General features: G+C 42.2%; 1 protein-coding gene across 1 annotated transcript; it reads right to left on the bottom strand.

Moving 5' to 3' along the window:
• Nucleotides 1–5,425: 5,425 nt before the first annotated feature.
• zfp36l1a (zinc finger protein 36, C3H type-like 1a) lies at nucleotides 5,426–10,378 on the bottom strand. Its single transcript, XM_041848155.2, has 2 exons — nucleotides 10,201–10,378; nucleotides 5,426–8,782 (listed from the first exon to the last, which is right to left on the bottom strand). The coding sequence occupies exons 1-2, from the start codon at nucleotides 10,249–10,251 to the stop codon at nucleotides 7,670–7,672; spliced, it is 1,164 nt and encodes a 387-aa protein (XP_041704089.2). The 5' UTR covers nucleotides 10,252–10,378; the 3' UTR covers nucleotides 5,426–7,669.
• Between the last annotated feature and the right edge of the window lie 8,766 nt (nucleotides 10,379–19,144).

The following is a 19,144-nucleotide window of genomic DNA, read 5'->3' as shown; positions in this document are numbered from 1 at the left end:
TAACTCAGGAATCGCATAAATAGCTCACTAACATTTTTATTTTATTTATTTATTTAATTATTTTTATTTTTAATCCGTCAACATATCTCTCTCATTTATCAATTCAATATGTCTCAAGAAAACAGTTTCATCGTCAAACAGCCGATGTAACAACCAGAATACACCATTAGACTCTAAATCTCTGTCTTTTGTCTGCGTCTGTGTCTCCCCCTTGCACAGTGTATAGCAGAGGCATATTCTCCCTACGTAACTCTAAAGTCATAAAATCACACGCATGCGCAGTTCATTCACCAATACGATTTCAGCGTGGACGGAGCCCTCAAGCAGCTCTCTCTCCAAGCCAAACAGAAAGTTAACAGTCCCGCTGTAACTCCGTTTTCTCCTCATAGCCAAACAACATTTAACAGAGCTCACAAAGCATAGAACTTAAATTCTACACACACAAACATAATTTAAGAGGCTTTATTCCATCTCAATGGCCCTCCAAGGTCACATGTTAGCATGTAGCATGTAGCATGTAGCATGTAGCATGTAGCATGTAACCTACATTGCGCCGTAAAATTCATTTTCCTTTGTCCCTAACTTTATGCTGCCGCGAGTTCTATGGATATTCAATGAGCGGTCACATCAAACAAATGCTTCGTCAAACACCAGCTGAGCGGTAACTTGCAATAGAATGTATATACCACAGCCTCCAGTCCCCAGGACTCACCCATTCCATCTAACATGTTACAGGATTTTCGGCCCATCCTAAAGATCGCCTTGTTTAGAGGTCTTTCCAGATTCGCAATGTCCTAATTTGTATACATATACCTTGGCCTTATTCCCTTCAATCGATTGTTCTTGAATTCCTATTCAAGCAAAATATCTCTATAGACACTCCCCCCTATTTGCGCTGTTTATCAGTGCAAACAAATTTAGAATAGTTATGACAGACCCCTAGTCCACAGCAATAACAGCCACACCAGCACACACAAGTACTTTACACGGTACATCTCCCCAGCGCACACTCAAATAGCCTTCGAACTAACAAATGCCCAAAGTGGTGAGGAAACTCACCCTTATCTGGCCATGACTTTGGAACGAGAGTCAGCTCGGCGCCCATGAATGGAACAAAGGAGAGACGCAGACCGATCCTGTTCGTGACGCCATTTTGTAGTGTCGAGTCAATGTTGCTAATTATTGCTGTTAAACAAAGGAGTCCGCTTATACTGAACTTTGATCATAAGTTTTATTCATGTCACAAGATTTCAGCATAAGTTTACAGATGTCATGATCACCCGGAGAGCAGTGTTTTCCAAATTACAATGTCCGCTCCGCTCTTCTTTGTTTAAACCCAGTACTTATAATATTCCCAAAATATGGGTGGCTCCCTCTACTGTCCAATCCCCTGTCTTTTATGGGGCGTCACCCTAAAACAATTCCCTCTGACACTAAATAAACATCCTCTCAGGTTCCACTTGAAAACATTAGCAAAGTCATAATTCTTCATATACTACATTTGCAATGTGGGGCAGGCGACTTGATGAAGGAAATACTGATTCATTCGAGAACCTGCATGAATTTGTTGACACTACTGACTATGATGCAACCTCAGTGATTCCATATATTAAGGAGCATATTTCATCACTGATGGGATTCTTTAAAAAGTACTTCCCTGAAAACAGTTCCCAATATGACTGGGTGAGAGATCCTTTCAATGAACCAGCTCCAACTGGTTTCAGCTCTGCAGAGGAGGACCAGTTCATTGATATGACATCTGACTCCACATTGAGACTGAGGTTCACATCACAGACACTGAGTGAATTCTGGCTGAGTGTAGAGAGGCAGTATCCACTCTTAGGGCAGAGGGCCATGGGCATTCTTCTTCCTTTTGCAACATCTTATCTTTGTGAGACTGGCTTCTCTGCTGTTGCTGCACTGAAGACCAAGTACAGGTCCCAGCTAAACATTGAGCAGGAGCTGAGAGTTGCAGTATCATGCTTCAAACCCCGCTTCGAAAAGCTGTGCACTGCAAAACGTGCTCATTGTAGCCATTAATCCTGACTTCCTCATTTTGATAAAAAAAAATCAGCACAAATTGTTTTATTCATTTCTGTTTTATAGGTCAAAGTGTTTCATATATTGTGCTCCTGAGTTAATGTTGCTGATCAATTTGAATTTATTATTATTTATTTATTATATTTTATTTTATTTTTCTGTTACAGACTAAAAAACAATGTTAATAAAGTTATTATTTGTTGTAAGTTTATCTATATTTATTTCTTTTTTATTTTTCTTTAATGTTAATAGGGATACAATGTTATGCAGAGGTGTACTTATAACAATTTTATAGACAAATGATCCTATTTACAGTTGGGGGGCGCGAAATGTTTACTTCTTCCTAGGGGGGGCGTAACAGAAAATAATTGAGAAGCACTGGGCTACTGTAAACTCGTCCAAACATCTGGAAGACTCGCAAGCTTAGGTTCCGGTGCGTAAGATGCAGAAACGTAAGGGTTGGTTTTCCAGACACAGATTCTGCTGTAACATAAATACTTTTCTACACTACATATTAATTTCCATCATGTCAGTATAATGGAAAGTGATGTGCAGAGGTGTTGCCATTATGGAAGGCGTCTTTCTGTCACCATGTTTCAAAGGGTCTTGCACCACTGAGCTAAGCGCCCCCTCAACTTCATCCTTTGAGGTTTTGTCCGCGTGTGCATGCGTGCGTATGAACAACCACTTCCTGATGTGCGCGAATGTGCACAAGCTGTTCTCACTTGGGTCGGCTTGAATAGAGGGAGATGGAGAGAGAGAAAGAGTTTTCGGTCACAAAAGCCTGCAGGTATAATGCATTATGATGCAGTTAGAATGTATTGTAAGTACAGGCGGCTGGTGGGACTTTAATTGGGGAGGACGAGCTCATAGTAATGGCTGGAAAGGAATGAATGTAATGGTGTCAAACACATCAAACACATGGTTTCCATGGTTTTGATACCATTCCAGTCACCCCATTCCAGCCATTATTATGAGCCGTCCACACCAGCCTCCTGTGATTGTAAGACATGTCATGAGCATGTATAATCCCAGAGTTTTCTACTACTTTGTTCTTTGGAGAAGTTAAGAGCGTTCATTTTATTTCTCAAACTGCTGTTCTGTTCTTGAGGATTCTTATGGTTAACTGCCAAAATAAAGTAAATACTTGAGTAAATGAGGTATACAAAGTACTGTATATTGAAAGCAGGTGCTTCCACACAGGTGTGGTTCCTGAGTGAATTAAGCAATTAAAACATCCCATCATGTTTATAAAAATGCTCCGTTGCCTATTATTTTGGCTGCTATGGCTTGAAGAAGAAATTTCAGTGACTTTGAAAGAGGGGTCTCAAAGGAGCATAGAGTGTGTGTGTGTGTGTCTAAATCACAAGATCTCAATCCAATTGAACACTTATGGGAGATTTTGGAGTGGCGCACGAGACAGCGTTTTCCACCACAATCAACAAAACACCAGATGATGGAATTTATCATGGAAGAATGGTGTCGCATCCCTCCAATGGAGTTAGACACTTGTTGAATCTATGCCAAGGTGCATTGAAGCTGTTCTGGCGGCTCGTGGTGGCCCAACGCCCTATTAAGACACTTTATTTGGGTGTTTCCTTTATTTGAGCAGTTACCTGTACATTTCCTTGGGGCTAAGCTCTTTACACAGCCTGGTCTCATAGACTAGACCTAACATAGTAAATGTAAATCCGGGACACTCAAATTAGTATGATATGTTACATTTGGTATAACACGAATGTCTAACAACCCAAAGGTTGCGTGTTCAAATCTCATCATGGAAAACTATAGCATTTGAGCTAATTAGCAATTTGCAACGGCATACTACTTTTTAGCTACTTTGCAACTATTTAGCATGTTAGCTAACCCTTCCCCTAACCCTTTAACCTAACTCCTAACCTTAACCCTAACCCCTAGTCTAGCTAATGTTAGCCACCTAGCTAACGTTAGCTACAACAAATTGGAATTCTTAATACAACATATGTTTTGCAAATTCATAACATATTGTACGTTTTGCAAATGTGTAATATCATATGCATTGTAATCCGCAACATATCATACGAAATGGATGATGGACATCCACAAATTAATACATACCTTATGAAACATAACATATCATACTAAATAAATGGAGTGTCTCGGATTAACACACAGAATAATATGAAATGCTCTGAGGCCAGGTTGCTTTACAACACTGAGGTAAAGGCTACAGTCTCATCTGTCTACCTGTCATGGTTTGGAGGAGGGAGAGGTAGGCCGGGTAGAGGCCTGGGCCTAAAGTGTACCAGGCCCACAACAGGAGTTCCCTTTCCCCTGGCCTCCCTTGGCCTGTTCAGGGCAACAAACAGGAACAAGATAATCCATCAGAAGCAACAATCTGAACTGAGGAAACATGAAGTGGCGTATGGCCCAACTGACTGGGGGCAGCACTCGGCATGGTAAGTTAGTTCCAGATTTTCTCTGGACTTCTGTCATCCGATACAAAACTGAGGGCAGAGGTAAATGTCTGCCTGGTGTATATCAGATCAAATAAAGTAGTCCAGTAGTGATGAAACAGGAGAAAATGTTTTTACGCGGGATGAATCAAGCAGGTAGATAGGCCAACTATCTGTAGTCCAATAAGAACTGCTCATTTTCATTTTGGATTTCATAACATTTTTGTGCCCTACTGAACATGACCCTAACCATAGTCACTACACCCATCTCTGACTATGTTTCTTCTCACAGACTGACTGGCCCTCCATATCAGCCTCTCATAACCTTATTGACCTGGTCAACATTTGCAGGTAAACAGAGCATGGTATCAGTCTGTGTAATCAAACCAGCTCATTCAGAGTTTGATCACCCTGGGTCATCCCCTAACAGGTCTGTCTAGTCCACCAATCATCAGGCTGCTCCCCTCACCTGTCCACCAATCTGCTCTCTCTCCTGTCCACCAATCATCAGCTGGCTTATTGAAACTCCCTCCACCCCACATAGGGTACCCATGGATCTCTTCCTATGCCATGTAATGTTTAATTAATTTAATCAATAAACGATACCGTTTTCACCCATTTATTGGTATTCAGCATGTATTAAAATGTCAAATGTGCTTGGTAAGGTTGAGTTAAATCAGTGTCCACATCTGTCACCAAAAGATAAGCTGTCTGTGTGACATTTTGTTATGGGACGTGCTGCAACAGGAATCTCTTTCATAAGTTGTAGTTTTCCCTTCAACAACAAAGTTTGACATTGCATCGAAGTCTATTGGTGCAGCAAGGTAAACATTGTGTAAGAGCTCTGTTAAATGTCATGCTTGACTAAGCCTGACAGAGAAGACAATCACACCTCAAGAAATCTTCTAGCCAGTTCACTAATGGGTGGATGAATGAATACATGACAATTGTTTCAAAAATACAGGGTTTATTGGTTTTAACTGCAATCAATAGTTACAAAAAGATAAATCAGCTTTTAATATAAACTCAGAAATGACTGTAGTGAAAACCCATGGCTGGAAAAATACATTCAACAGTTTTACTTTGTGTCAATAATCCTGTTTAACCTTGCTCAAAACTTTAAGGAAACATGGCACAAGGAATTCAAACATAATTTCACCATCTTCCATCATTTAATATAAAAGTCCTTAGTTAGCTAACTGGAATGGATTCAAAAGTAGGCACTTTATAACAGTTGGGGACCATGCAAGTGAATCAAACATCCAATCAAAAACACAGATGTCTCCTCAACCCATTTGGTCACCGCTATTGCTTGTAATATAAACAGTATTTTTCCTCTAAATCCTTGGTTGACTGTATTACATAACATTCAGACATAACCTTCCTTTAAACCCAACACTTCCTACACTTAATCAGGATGTGAGAGTGAACATGGTGATCCTCATCATGTGTTGCACCTCTTGGTTTTAGATACAAGATAATTATGAAAGAGAATCCTGTTTGGTCTCCATATGGAACCAAGCAGATCAAAAGGAATACAACAGCTGAATTGAGTGAACAAGGTACTAACAGTAAAGTACTGTTACTGTCAGAGAAAACATTCTAAAGAGTGAAGGAGGATAGGACAGTTCTGGGATGATAATACAACAGTTATTATTTTGCTAGAATTGCAGTCCAATAATGGGGAGAACAGATTTTTAAAAAGTCTACAAATAAATAATCAAAACGCTAAACTTTTGTCCTGTATTTTGTTTTGCTTTAAATTAAGTTTTATTTTGACAAAGTGTAGTTGCAAATATTGTTGCAGTCATTGTAGTACAATATATTAAACTGTGAAAAAAAGGAAATTCACAAAACGTCTTCACAATCTTTAGATTAATACCGAAGATCATAATTTAACATAAAAAGAAAATATATTCTATTGTTCATTATCCAGATAAATACAAAATTAACAAAAAAACTAAAAATGCATATGATCACCAATAAATATGTTTCGATAAGTTAAATAAGCAGTGACAAGCACCAATGCTTGGAAAGTTTTAAAACAAACAATAACTATAATAACAATAAAAAATGATAAATCAAAAACAATAGAAAGAAGCAGGGAGATGTCATAACAGCTGCTCCTCAGAGCCAGATTCTATAGGGGAAGAGGAAAAATACTATAGCTTAGAGATCCCATCTCAAGTTGCAGGAAGTAGAAGAACTGCACCATGGGAATGCTGGAATTCCCCGCTGCCTGCAGAACAGCATGGAGGGAGGCGGACTAGAGAGGAGGGACAGAAACCAAATAGTCTTCAAGGTTTAATAACCAGTTAGACATTAAAGACAAACCTCGTCCTTCCTTCCCAGAAACACAACTGCCAGTGACCAGCAACAGGAGAAAACAAAAGAAAACTAGCTTCCTGTGTCTGTCAAAGTCACTTCCTGCATGCAGACCCTGTCCTGCTCCGCTATTACATAAAATGAGAGTCAACAAAGAATGCTTGAGAAGAACTATGATGTGACAACGTTGAAAGAATCAAAAACACTCAGACAGTAGGCCATCCATCCAATCAACTCTCACACATGCTATGCACAAACCAACTGCCCCAGGCACTTTGTTTTAAAACTTAAACTATTCATATCATTTCAGTTTATGTATTTTTTTTGCTCAAAGTCTACAGTAAAAACAGCTGTGGTTGATCTGAGGACAGGGTGTGTTCAGGAGCACCCTCCAGCTAGCTCAGCGTAGACCGGGGAAGTGCACTTGAGAAGTGGTAACGTCAGAGGATGGTGGTGGAAGAGTGGGGTGTGTGGTGCGATGATACACTCCCTGTGCCAAAGGCCCACTAGCACTGCTAAGTGTTCAAGAACAGAAAGACAGGTGACACCTGGCAAAACAACACCTTCTCGCACCATCATTCTCATTGTTCATTCATTTCCTCTCCTGTTTTGGCACTATGACAGAAGACAGGGTAGATTCTATGAGGGAAGGGGAGTAAACAACAGCAGGGAAGAGATTTCTGGGGTGATTTGAAAACAAGTTCCCTTAATAAGTCACTGTATTCATATATATAATTCAAATTAGGAACTATATTGATATTGTTTTGTGGAGGAAAGGGGGCAGGGGAACGTGGTAGAAGGGAGTGCCATTTTCCATTCATTTTCTCTTTCTGGGAGGCGTCGGATAACATACATTAAATAGGTGCAGTCTAGTCGTCAGAGACAGAGAGGCGGCTGAAGATGGGGAGGCGTCTGTTGGCGTCCAGGCTGGGGGACTCTGACCCGCTGAGACTGCCCCCTGAGCTGCTCTGATACCCCTCCTGGTCTGACAGAGAGTCCTGCGGAGGGCTGGACGGAGACTCAAACATTTGAGTGGGGGAATCTGACATGGGCCGGAAGAAGTAGGGGGTGTTGGTCGGAGACAGAGGTGCAGGGGTGTTGGGTTCGGTCCCCGTGGGGCCGCTGGATCCCAGGCTGGGGCCGAACAGGTCGGCCAGCTCCTGGCTGGAGTATGTGAAGGGGTTGCAGCTTGACCACTCAGGCATCTCGTCTGGGGAGAACATGGGTGTAGGGGTGACAGAGGTGGGGCTGTCCTCTCCTCTCAGACCCCCGGAGCTGGGGAACCCTGCGAAGCTGTAACTGTGCTGCAGACGGGGACGCTCCAGCTTATTGGAGGAGGAGAGCAGGGAGAAGGAGGAGGGGGAGGAGGATCCGGGAGGGGGTCCACGGCGCTCCTCTGCATTGTGGATGAAGTGACAGCGGGGACCATAGGGGCAGAATCCGATGGTGTGGAAGGTGCGACACAGCTCGGTTTTGTATTTAGGGTGGCGGCTGAGAGAACGCAGCTCATGGATGCCATGGGCGAACTGACACTTGTCGCCGTACTTGCAGGCTCCGTTCTCCTCGAACGGACGGCACAGCTCCGTCTTGTAGCGGCTGGAGTTGACCTGGCTCTGCTGCTGGCTCTGGCATCCCAGGCTGGTAGGACTAGCTGGCCCCAGGCACTTCTGTAGGAGCCTCTCGCCCGTCTCAGAGAAGGAGCGGTCTCTCATGCGGTTCTCCTTGTTGCTGCCACTGATTAACCCTGAGGTGATGGAGCAGGAGGAGGGGTCTGATATCTTCAGGCTGTTGAGGAATTGGTTCTGGTGGAACTTGGAGCTGGGAAGGGTGACGGAGTGGTACACCGACACCCCTCTGCCCAGCGAGGGGGTCCCCACAGCCTTCCTGTCCAGCAGGGCTCCGGTGGACATGGACATGTTGGTGGACATCGCATGATGGGGGGAGCTCAGTATGTTGTTGTTGTAGTTCAGCATCTTGTTGTTCTGGAAAGAGACAAAATATGAAATATTAGATCTAAAGTCAATACAAAACCAACTATTTATTTACAAAAAAATCATGGAAAGATCACAAGAAAGAGTGCTGCTATTGTCAAAGGCTTTACATTTCATAAAGGGAGGGAAAACATCTATAAAGAAATCCCTGAATGACCATTGATGTTCGTTTCGCATTAAATCCTCAGGCTGATGCAGACCTATAGAACAGAACAACAGCTGGTTTGGCAAGTTGCCCTACTGAGGAATGTGTGCCTGCAAAGTAAATGGCGCAAAAGAAGGAGCGCGTGAGAGCGATCTGGTCCTGGTTGCAAAGGAGCTGCTGCATCTTTTTTAATTTGAAACGAATAAGTGAAATAAAAACGTAGTGTGAAGACACTCAAAAGGGAAGGCATACTAGGCTAGTAAGGAAGTTATCTTCAAAGAACACTTTCACATCAGGCCTAGATATTCACGGCTAGGTGATTGATGGAAGAAGAAGGCATGTTTTGCCTCACACAAGGTTCATATATAGCTAACTTTACGTGGACCCTTTTATGTACAATAACCAATAATATCAATTTAACTTTAAAACAGAAAGTTCAGAAGTTAAAAATAAATACAGTACAACAATCAATGCATTTCATACAGGATATATACATACTGCAAGGTAAAAAATAATAATCCTATATTCGACGTGCCACCAGTAGTCTACACGTTTCAATCAAATCACTGCTCATCTGAAGTCAATCAGAATCATTAGGCTATACGTTTCAAAATGTTGTTTCAGGCACGAGCCTTATTGAAACTTGATTGAATGAATGCAACATCATGGCAAATATAAATCTGATTCATGTAAATTACGCTCCAATTCTAGCATCTTACTTGGATGTGAATTAAGTGTTGGTCAGCGAAAAGATCTAATTGATCCAACTGCACATTATAAAATAAGTTTCGATCGTTAGGTCAACTGTTGCCATTGAATTTACTAGAGCAAAAGTAGCAGACCAGCAAGTTTCCCATTATATCAGTCCATTTAATCCTGTCTGACTCACTCTTTTATGACGGGATATTATCAATCAAACAAGGAAACGAACGACAGTCAACAAAGTAAAAATCACAACAACACGAGACATCATACATCAGAGGCTACCACTGCGCTGGGCCCGAACGCACATCATGGAACTCACTCTCCGGTAAAGTTAGTTTGCAAGCTAAATTAGCAAACTAGTTACAGTTTCTCGTTATAGCGATCTTATCTAAATGTTACTGGATCCCTTTTATAAATATGCATCAGAACAATAGCGTAAACATTTCAAATTAAACACAAAACTAGCCTACTGAAATTTCGAATTCCAGCACTGACGTGCCTCCATACGTTGGCTAGGCTAGAAAAAGGCGAGTAGAGAACTTTTTGTAGCTAAAGTTACCTTGTTCATTACTTCGCTGAAGTCGAATGGCGAAACCACTGCCGTGGTCATCTTGGCTGCGTAGAAAATAAAATCCAAAAGTAGTAAAAATGTATGTTTTTAAATTTAAGTTACACAGGATGGTGAGTTCTGTTTTGTCAACTTTTTTTGCCCTATCTAATAGAACACCAGCTCCGTGCATTTGCTTTATAATCGTGTGCAGGAGGAGCTTGTAGTGACGGGGCGTTTCTTAGAGCCAACCTTTTGGGGGGGGGGCGGACACACTTGCACCAGTTGCAAGCATCCTCTCAGCGCACATTAACATGTTGCATTGACTTTGAAACACAAAGAATACTTTTCTCCAAGTTTTCAAAACAAACTGTAATGCTTTATGCTTTCCCCTCTCATCTTGTTCAAATAAAATAAATGTGTCACATGCGCCGAATACAACAGGTGTAGACCTTACAGTTAAATGTTTACTTACAAGCCCTTAACCAACAATGCAGTTTTAAGAAAAATAAGTGTTAAGTCAAAAATAGATAGGTAAAAATAAAATAAAAGAAGAAAAATGGAAAAATAACAAATAATTGAAGAGCAGCAGTAAAATAACAGTAGCGAGGCTATATTCAGGGGGTACCGGTACAGAGTCAATGTGTGGGGGCACAGGTTAGTCGAAGTAATTGAGATAATATGTACATTTGGGTAGAGGTAAAGTGACTATGCATAGATAATAAACAGAGAGTATTATCTATGACTAGAGTGGCTGGAGTCTTTGGCAATTTTTAGGGCCTTCCTCTGACACTGCCTGGTTCAGTCTCCTGAGGGGGAATAGGCTTTGTTGTGCCCTCTTCACGACTGTCTTGGTGTGTTTGGACCATGATAGTTTGTTGGTAATGTGGACACCAAGGAACTTGAAGCTCTCAACCTGCTCCACTACAGCCCTGTCGATGAGAATGGGGGCGTGCTTGGTCCTCCTTTTCCTGTAGTCCACAATCATCTCCTTTGTCTTGATCACGTTGAGGGAGAGGTTGTTATCCACATGGCCAGGTCTCTGACCTCCTCCCTATAGGTTGTCTCATCATTGTCGGTGATCAGGCCTACCACTGTTGTGTCGTCTGCAAACTTAATGATGGTGTTAGAGTCATGCTTGGCCATGCAGTCATGGGTGAGCAGGGAGTACAGGAGGGGACTGAGCATGCACCCCTGAGGGGCCCCTATGTTGAGGATCAGCAGATGTGTTGTTACCTACCCAGTCAGCAGTATGAAGATACAGCACAATGTTACATTGAAGATATTGGAATCATCCAGGTAAGAAAAATGCTAATTAAACTATTTCCTATTCCAACATGCAGATTTGCACTTCCAGAAACACTTGTGAATACATTTTCCAATGTAAGTGTTATGAGTCATGAGCCTAAACCCTTCAATCCATCAAGTAGCTTAGGCTTGTCAATGGTCGGCACGGCCTATTGGCTTTTGTTTGTTAAAAGTTGAAGGTTTTCTGCATGTCAAGTTTTTGTTCAAGCAAGTTTTGTAGCCTAGGAGACATAGTGCAGCCTACTATCCCATCCCATGTTACTGTATTATAATAAACCACGTACTGTACATTGTATTACTTTCCTAGGCCTACTTTATTTCAAGTTGGGTTGTCTAGTTTGCAGGTGTCCTAAACTTTTTGGTAGGCTGTCATTGTAAATAAGAATTTGTTCTTAACTGACTTGCCTAGTTAAATAAAGGTTAAATAAATAAAATAAAATAAACTTCCTCAACCACACTTTCCTCAAGCTCTTCTAGGCAGATAGTCTAAACTTGTTTACTTTGTGATGCTCTCTCTCCCCCCTCTTCCCCCCTCCTCTCTCCCTGTCCCTCTCTCTCTCTCTCTCTCTCTCTCTCTCTCTCTCTCTCTCTCTCTCTCTCTCTCTCTCTCTCTCTCTCTCTCTCTCTCTCTCTCTCTCTCTCTCTCAATTCAATTCAAAGGGCTTTTTTGGCATGGGAAACATATGTTTACATTGCCAAAGCAAGTGAAATAAACAAAAGGGAAATAAACAATACAAAATGAACAGTAAACATTATACTCCCAACATCTTTAAAAGAATATAGACATTTTAAGTGTTATATTATTGGCAATGTTTTAACAATGTGCAAATAGTTGAAGTATCTCTCCCTACATAGTATCCTCAGGCTCCCTTCTGCTATCATCCTATCTCACACACACACACACACACACACACACACACACACACACACACACACACACACACACACACACACACACACACACACAGTGTCATTAATTTACCCTTAATTGTCGGCCTGTTGAACAATGGACTTTCCTGTGGATTCTGTTAAGGCAGCCAGGATTAGTTTAACCCTTACCTACCTCGCTCAACCACAGCCAGACACACACACACACAGCACAGTCACATGTAATGCAGCCTACAGCCTTGGCTCAGTTTACAATGAAAACCTGGTCTGTTATTTGAAATTCACTGACTGCTCCCTGATGATTGAACAGGAAGTCTCATTGGAAGTTATAGCATGAGAAAAGGCATACACTGTTCTACCGTCTATTCAGTGCAGTTGTAGTGTTTAAAATCTTTATTTGCATCATAGATTTAGGCTACATACTGTATATATTGTAGGGCTCCATCAGTGGGGGTAGGCTATAATATTGTAGCCTGGGCATACAGTGACCATAGGAGTTGGCAAGACAGCACAAACATATCTGGGAATAGGCTAATAATATTTCGATATTTTGTAATCTTCTCTCTTCATTCCATTAGGTTATTTACAGATAGGTAGGCTATAGGCCTATAACCTAATACCATAGTGATCTCACCATGGTCAGACACATCACAGGCAGCCACAATGAAGCTGTGTATGTAAAAACAACTAGGCAGTGTGTAACCCTATATGCAAATCTATTGTGGTCTGCTCTGCCTTGACTAACCTACACACGCAGGCACGCACACACGCATGCACACACGCAGGCACGCGCACACACACACACACACACACCTCCTATAATCCATGATAGAGCAAGAAAGAAAGAAAGAAAGAAAGAAAGAAAGAAAGAAAGAAAGAAAGAAAGAAAGAAAGAAAGAAAGAAAGAAAGAAAGAAAGAAAGAAAGAAAGAAAGAAAGCTGAGGGTGAAGGAGGGAGGAGAGGAGAAGATTGGAGGAGGGAATGGGGGGAGGAGAGGAGGGTAAGGGGATGTTGTGAGGGAGGGGTAGATTTATAGAGGACATTTATAACTACACACTGCCCTGGGGGGAGAGGGGGAGGAAAGGATAGGGCCAAAACATTCATCCCCCCATTCCTTTCCTGCTTTCCCTTTTCTTCCTTTCTCTTCCCTTTACCCAGCAGCCATGCAACACAGAGGGGCCCTAGGGACTCAGCTATGTTGACGTTTGTTTTCAATTGAATTATTCTATTTGAGTTGAGAGATCAGGAGACAAAACAGAAACAGTCTTGGAGCTCACACAGGGACTGGGAGGGGAGGCTCAGGCTTGGAGTCTAGGCTGAGGAATGACTCCAGTTATTTTGGAGACAGTGAAGAAGAGGAGTGTGTGTTTGTGTTTTACGAGGAATCAGAGCTGTATGGAGTTATCTCATCTCATCACCCCTTGGAGTGGTTTTAGCCTACGGACAGACCAGATGGAATGACAGACACAGCTGAGGGAAAACATGTCTGTCTGCAGTTGAAAGACCCTCCCTGTCAATGTTCCTGATTAATAAGGTGGATCTGATCCATTGTCTCCTGAGGAAGAAGCCTGTGTGTGTTTCTGTGTGTGTGAAGAGTGGCTTCACTGTATGATGTTTACTGTATGTGGCTTTCTTCCTGGACTTTGGATAAGGCACCTGTTTCCTCCCACCACCACAAAGGAGCAGGCTGCTCAGTCAGAGGATATCAGATATGCCCCTTACAGTTCCAATCCTTACAGCCAGCCAGTCAGCACTGGTTTGAATTGCTCACAACCAACTCACAGGCAAAATAAATCAGAGACTCTCTCTCAGTCACTGTCCTACATTACAACCAGCTAGAGCTGCTATTTTCCTATATTTGTTGATGTCATGTTTACATATACATTTGAGTCATTTAGCGGACACTCTTATCCAGAGCGACATACAGTTAGTGCATTCATCTTAAGATAGCTAGGTGAGACAACCACATATCACAGTCGTATTAAGTACATCTTTCCTCAATACAGAAGTTATCAGCAAAGTTAGTGCTAGTATGAAAAGACAAGTGCAATTTTTTTTCAATGGTCCGGAGGGGAGCTAGGTCATGTTTCAAACACCTGAAACAGCAATCTAGAGCCATAATCATTATGCTTAATTCTATGTAAAGAAATATGTATATTTTCTGCATATCTAAGCATACCTCTTGAGCTGTCTGTATCCTTCTGACTAATAGTTCTTTTTTTAAAGATTGAAAGGAATGTGAGTCTTATTCAGTATAGTTATTGCTTGCTTTTCTAAAGTCTACCAACCTTGCCAGCAGGCATGCCAGCTAAGATAGTTAGACAAGCTACTCTAACTTGATTGATAGCCTGAAATGGCTTCCTGGTAGCTAGTTATGAGGTTGAGAGATTGGGAACCTATCTGGGCTAGCTAAAGCCAACTTCATAAAATTGCTAGGTGGCTGGTAGTATTACAGAGAAACAACAACCCCAAAACATTTTTTTATTTTAGTTTTTTTAACAGGACAAATCTGAGGGGGCACTTGCCCCTGTGACCCCAATGGGCATGAAGCCGCTGTTTGAAGAGGTAGTGTTTCAGACGTTTTCAAAAGATGGGAAGGGACTGTACTGTTCTAGCATCAGCTGGTTCCACCATTGGGGTGCCAGGACAGAGAAGAGCTTTGACTGGGCTGAGCGGGAGCTGACCTCCCGTAGGGGTGGGACGGCCAACAGACCAGAGGTGGCAGAATGGAGTGCTCGGGTTGGGATATAGGGCTTGAGCATAGCTTGAAGGTAGGGAGGGGCAGTTCTCCTTGCTACTCTGTAGGCAAGTACCATGGTCTTGAAGTGGATGCGAGCTTCGTCATGTGGCGGCAGGTTTCTCTTTGCAGTGTCATTCTGACTTCATCCTCCTTGATCTCACCACCCCCCTCCATCCTCCCTTTCCTCAGTAAGGTCAAGGTTGTCTTCCTTTGCTGCAGGCTGTAGGGCTTTAAATCTGTCCTATTAGAGAAGACGAGGGAGCTGAATTCACCAGCCTTTCCAGCACTTATCTGACTGTTTGGATATGTTGTGATATCATCCTCCTGTTTGAATCATCCGGTCGTTGGGGAGGATAGGGAGGGTTGAGACCTGAAGTCACTGATCATGTTTAGATGGTATGAAGGGGAAATAATAATGTGTATTGAGATGAAAGGAGACGTATGAAAATATAAAACATCCAAACTAGGTGTTATCAGAAGAGACCGTGCATGTGGATGGCACAGGAGGTTGGTGGCACCTTAATTGGGGAGGAAGGGTTCGTGGTAATGGTTGGAGCGGAATTTGTGGAATGGTATCAAATACATTAAACATTTGGTTCCAGATGTTTGATGCCATTCCATTTGCTCCGCTCCGGACTTTATTATGAGCCGTCCTCCCCTCAGCAGCCTCCTGTGGTGGATGGATTAATACCCTGACTCGCTGAGAAGCATGTCAACAGTTGATTGCAGTTCCCTGTTGCATCCTGTAGAAGGTGTGCTTCTCCCTTTTCCACATTCCCTCACTTTCCTTAAGTCTCTCTCTCTCTCGTTCTCTCTCTCTCTCTCTCTCTCTCTCTCTCTCTCGTTCTCGCTCTCGCTCTATCGCTCTCTCTCTCTCTCTCTCTCTCTCTCTCTCTCTCTCTCTCTCTCTCTCTCTCTCTCTCTCTTTTTGTGAGTCTCTGTATTCCCATGTGTTTTTACCACATCGTCTCCTCCTACGCACCTCTCCCTCCTTCCTCCCTGGGTTCTGTTCTTCAGTTATTTCCCCTGCAGGGAATGAGAGAGAATCCCCGATGATTGTCTCCTTTCATGTTTAATGTGATGTTTACTAAGTCTCCATCCCAAATGGCACCCTATTCTCTAAATAGTGCATTATTCTTCACCAAAAACCCTATTGACCCTGGTCCAAAGTAGTGCACTATAAAGGGAATAGGATGACATTTTGGTAAGAGTTGGTTCGTCAGGATGACTGTGGTCCTCTTACTCTGTGTTTCGTGTTGTTGGGGGAGATAGAGGAAAGAGAGAGGAAAATAAAAAAGAGAAGAAGAAATGAATTGTCAATAAAAGAGTACCACAACATTGTTAGTGGTATACCACCAGCTGCTATTACTGATGCTGTTCCCATGAAACACCCCCTCCTAAATGACCATCTACTACCACCCCTTACACACACACACACACACACACACACACACACACACACACACACACACACACACACACACACACACACACACACACACACACACACACACACACACACACACACACACACACACACACACACACACACGCATACCTTTCATGTGTTCCAATGGCAGAGGAGGTAGGGTGGAGCATTGTGTCATTCTATGATCATCCTGACAACCCTAACACAGCACAGCTCATCCATGACCTCTGGGAAACACACATTATGAACATGATTCTCTTGGACCCTCTCACTGTCTATTCAAAGCAACGTTATAGCAATGACAGGATTGTGAAATCGCAAAGACAGAAAAAATGTAAAATCACGCCACGCACAAGTTCCCTCACAGGAAAATAAAGTTATTGGAATTGAATTGAATTTGAATTGAATTCAGTTAAGTTTAATTGAATGTTCACCCACTATTGATAAGCAGATGCTGTTTAAAATGATGAGCATATCACTTATCCTGACAGTTTTCTGTTTGGAAACGTTTTGCTTGTGAGAGTTTGTAAACTGGCACTTGATAGCGTGCAAATTTGTACAAATCTGTATTTGATTAGAAGATGTGCTGTCTTGGTGAGCGTGCATTTGATTGCTTGTTCTTCTTCAGGGAAGAAAGGAGAGGAGAGGAGATTAGAGGAGGAAGGGAGGAAGTATTTTTGAGCTGTCCTGAATTGACCCAAAACATGGAGTTGTAAGACAGATCACATCATCTTTTGGTGCCTGACAACTTTTTTGGTTTTGTTGGTTCAACCTTTGATGTCTCCCTGTGCTGTATCTCTCACTGCTCTCCCTCTAGGTGCCCGTCCGTCTGTATTCCTAAAACTATCACTCTTGTCCTGTAATTACAGTCATCCTCAATCTGTCCAAGTAGAGCTCAGCTCCTCAGCCTGTAACTAATGTTCCACAGTTGTATGTTTGTCTCACGTTGTGTTTTATGGAGAGACTGAATGTCTGTAGGTTAGCCTGTAATACCCTGTAAGTGAAGACTGCATTGGCCCTAAATCTCTTTAGGCCAGGTTAGATTTAGGCACATTAGTGACTGGTTAGGGTAAGTGGTAGGGTAAGATTACGTCTTGGCATTCTAGTAGGCTATGTCTGTAGGTATGCATGTGCCTATGGCTGTATGTGAAGACTGCATTGGACCAGAGTCTCTTTAACACCTGATAATACAGGATTGTGGTCATCTGTTGTGACTGAACCCAGTGGTCTGTGAAAGTCTGTGTAAAGATAAAGGTGTCTCTAGCCTGGTCTCAGAGATCTGTTTGTGCTGTATAGCCAACTCCTATGGTTGTTGTCCGAACAGATCTGGGACCAGGCTAAGGTCATTGGTCAGACAGCGTCTTTGAGAATCCTCACCAGTGGTGAAAAGTCTTTGTCTTGTTTTTCTAACTGTCTCATCATCTCAGTGAACTGTTGAGCCTCCCCAGGAGTCGTTTTGTTCTTGTGAAACATATTGACTCCAGTGTGTCCCATATTGCACCCTATTCCCTATATAGTGCACAACTTTTGACCAGAGACCTGGTCAAATGTAGTGCGCTATATAGCGAATAGGGTGCGAATTGGAATGGAACCTCTGTTTAATAGAGAGATGATGAGCAGGAAACGACCCAGATGAGCAACACCAGAGGAATGTGGAGAAAGATCAGGGGGCTGCGATGCCAGAAATCACTCCTCTTTCTCCTTTTTCCACTTTTTCTAAAAGGTTTTTCTCTCTCTCTCTCTCTCTCTCTCTCTCTCTCTCTCTCTCTCTCTCTCTCTCTCTCTCTCTTCATCCCTTAGTGAAATGAGAGATGAGGAACTCAGAACAGCTTTTTATATTCACAAAGGAGCCAGAAAAGATCAATCCTTTTACCTCTTTCGATTATTATTCTACAAATGTGTTTTCAGTCATCTCTTTGAGAGAGTTTTTAAGACCCAATGAGAACATATGATTGGCTACAGCCGGTGCATGGATGGAGAAACCCAGTAGCTATTTGACATGGGTTTTGATAAAAGTGTACTATGTCCAGTCCAAGAGCAGTTTGAGCACTATTCTTTTTAAGGAACAAATCCAAACCCTCTTAACTGCCATCTCTGAGTCTTTGACAATGGTCCAGTCCCACCTCTGCCCCTAAACTGTTCTCCCTCTCCGCCTTGTTTTACTCCAATGTTTGAAACAAAGTAAATGTAAACAACCACTGTATAGCCTAAAAACCTGATTAAAACTATAATTTCATATCATGGATGGTCAGTCCTTGCGTCCATTGCGGAGTAAATGGATTTGAGAGTGGTTGCATTTCTCCAGCCCCATCCCTCAGCTTTTTACTGTGGTGGGGAAAACACTTTGTTAATGTTTCAAATAAGGATTTCTGTTTTAAACACCTTTAATAGAGCAATAGTGGTATTATATGGAGCAATCCTCTAGTGAGTGAGTTACTTTTGTGCCATTAATATCAAGCAACACTTCTGAAGTCGAGAACAAAATTCATAGTATTACAAACAAAAAGAATGAAAGCAAAACATAAACCCAAAAGTATTGATAGCAAAAAACGTGAGATCAAATGAACTGTAAATGGATGCTAAAACATTGT

This window comes from Coregonus clupeaformis, chromosome 25 (assembly GCF_020615455.1).
Source record: "Coregonus clupeaformis isolate EN_2021a chromosome 25, ASM2061545v1, whole genome shotgun sequence".
Taxonomy (NCBI): domain Eukaryota; kingdom Metazoa; phylum Chordata; class Actinopteri; order Salmoniformes; family Salmonidae; genus Coregonus; species Coregonus clupeaformis.
Note: the sequence above shows the minus strand (reverse complement) of the source record. Positions and strands in the feature narration are given on the sequence as shown.

Coding starts and splice junctions, on each gene's coding strand:
- zfp36l1a (XM_041848155.2), bottom strand. CDS start 10,251: ATGACCACGGCAGTGGTTTCGCCATTCGACTTCAGCGAAGTAATGAAC. Junction 8,783..10,200: donor TCAGCGAAGTAATGAACAAG/GTAACTTTAGCT, acceptor GTCTCTTTCCAG/AACAACAAGATGCTGAACTA.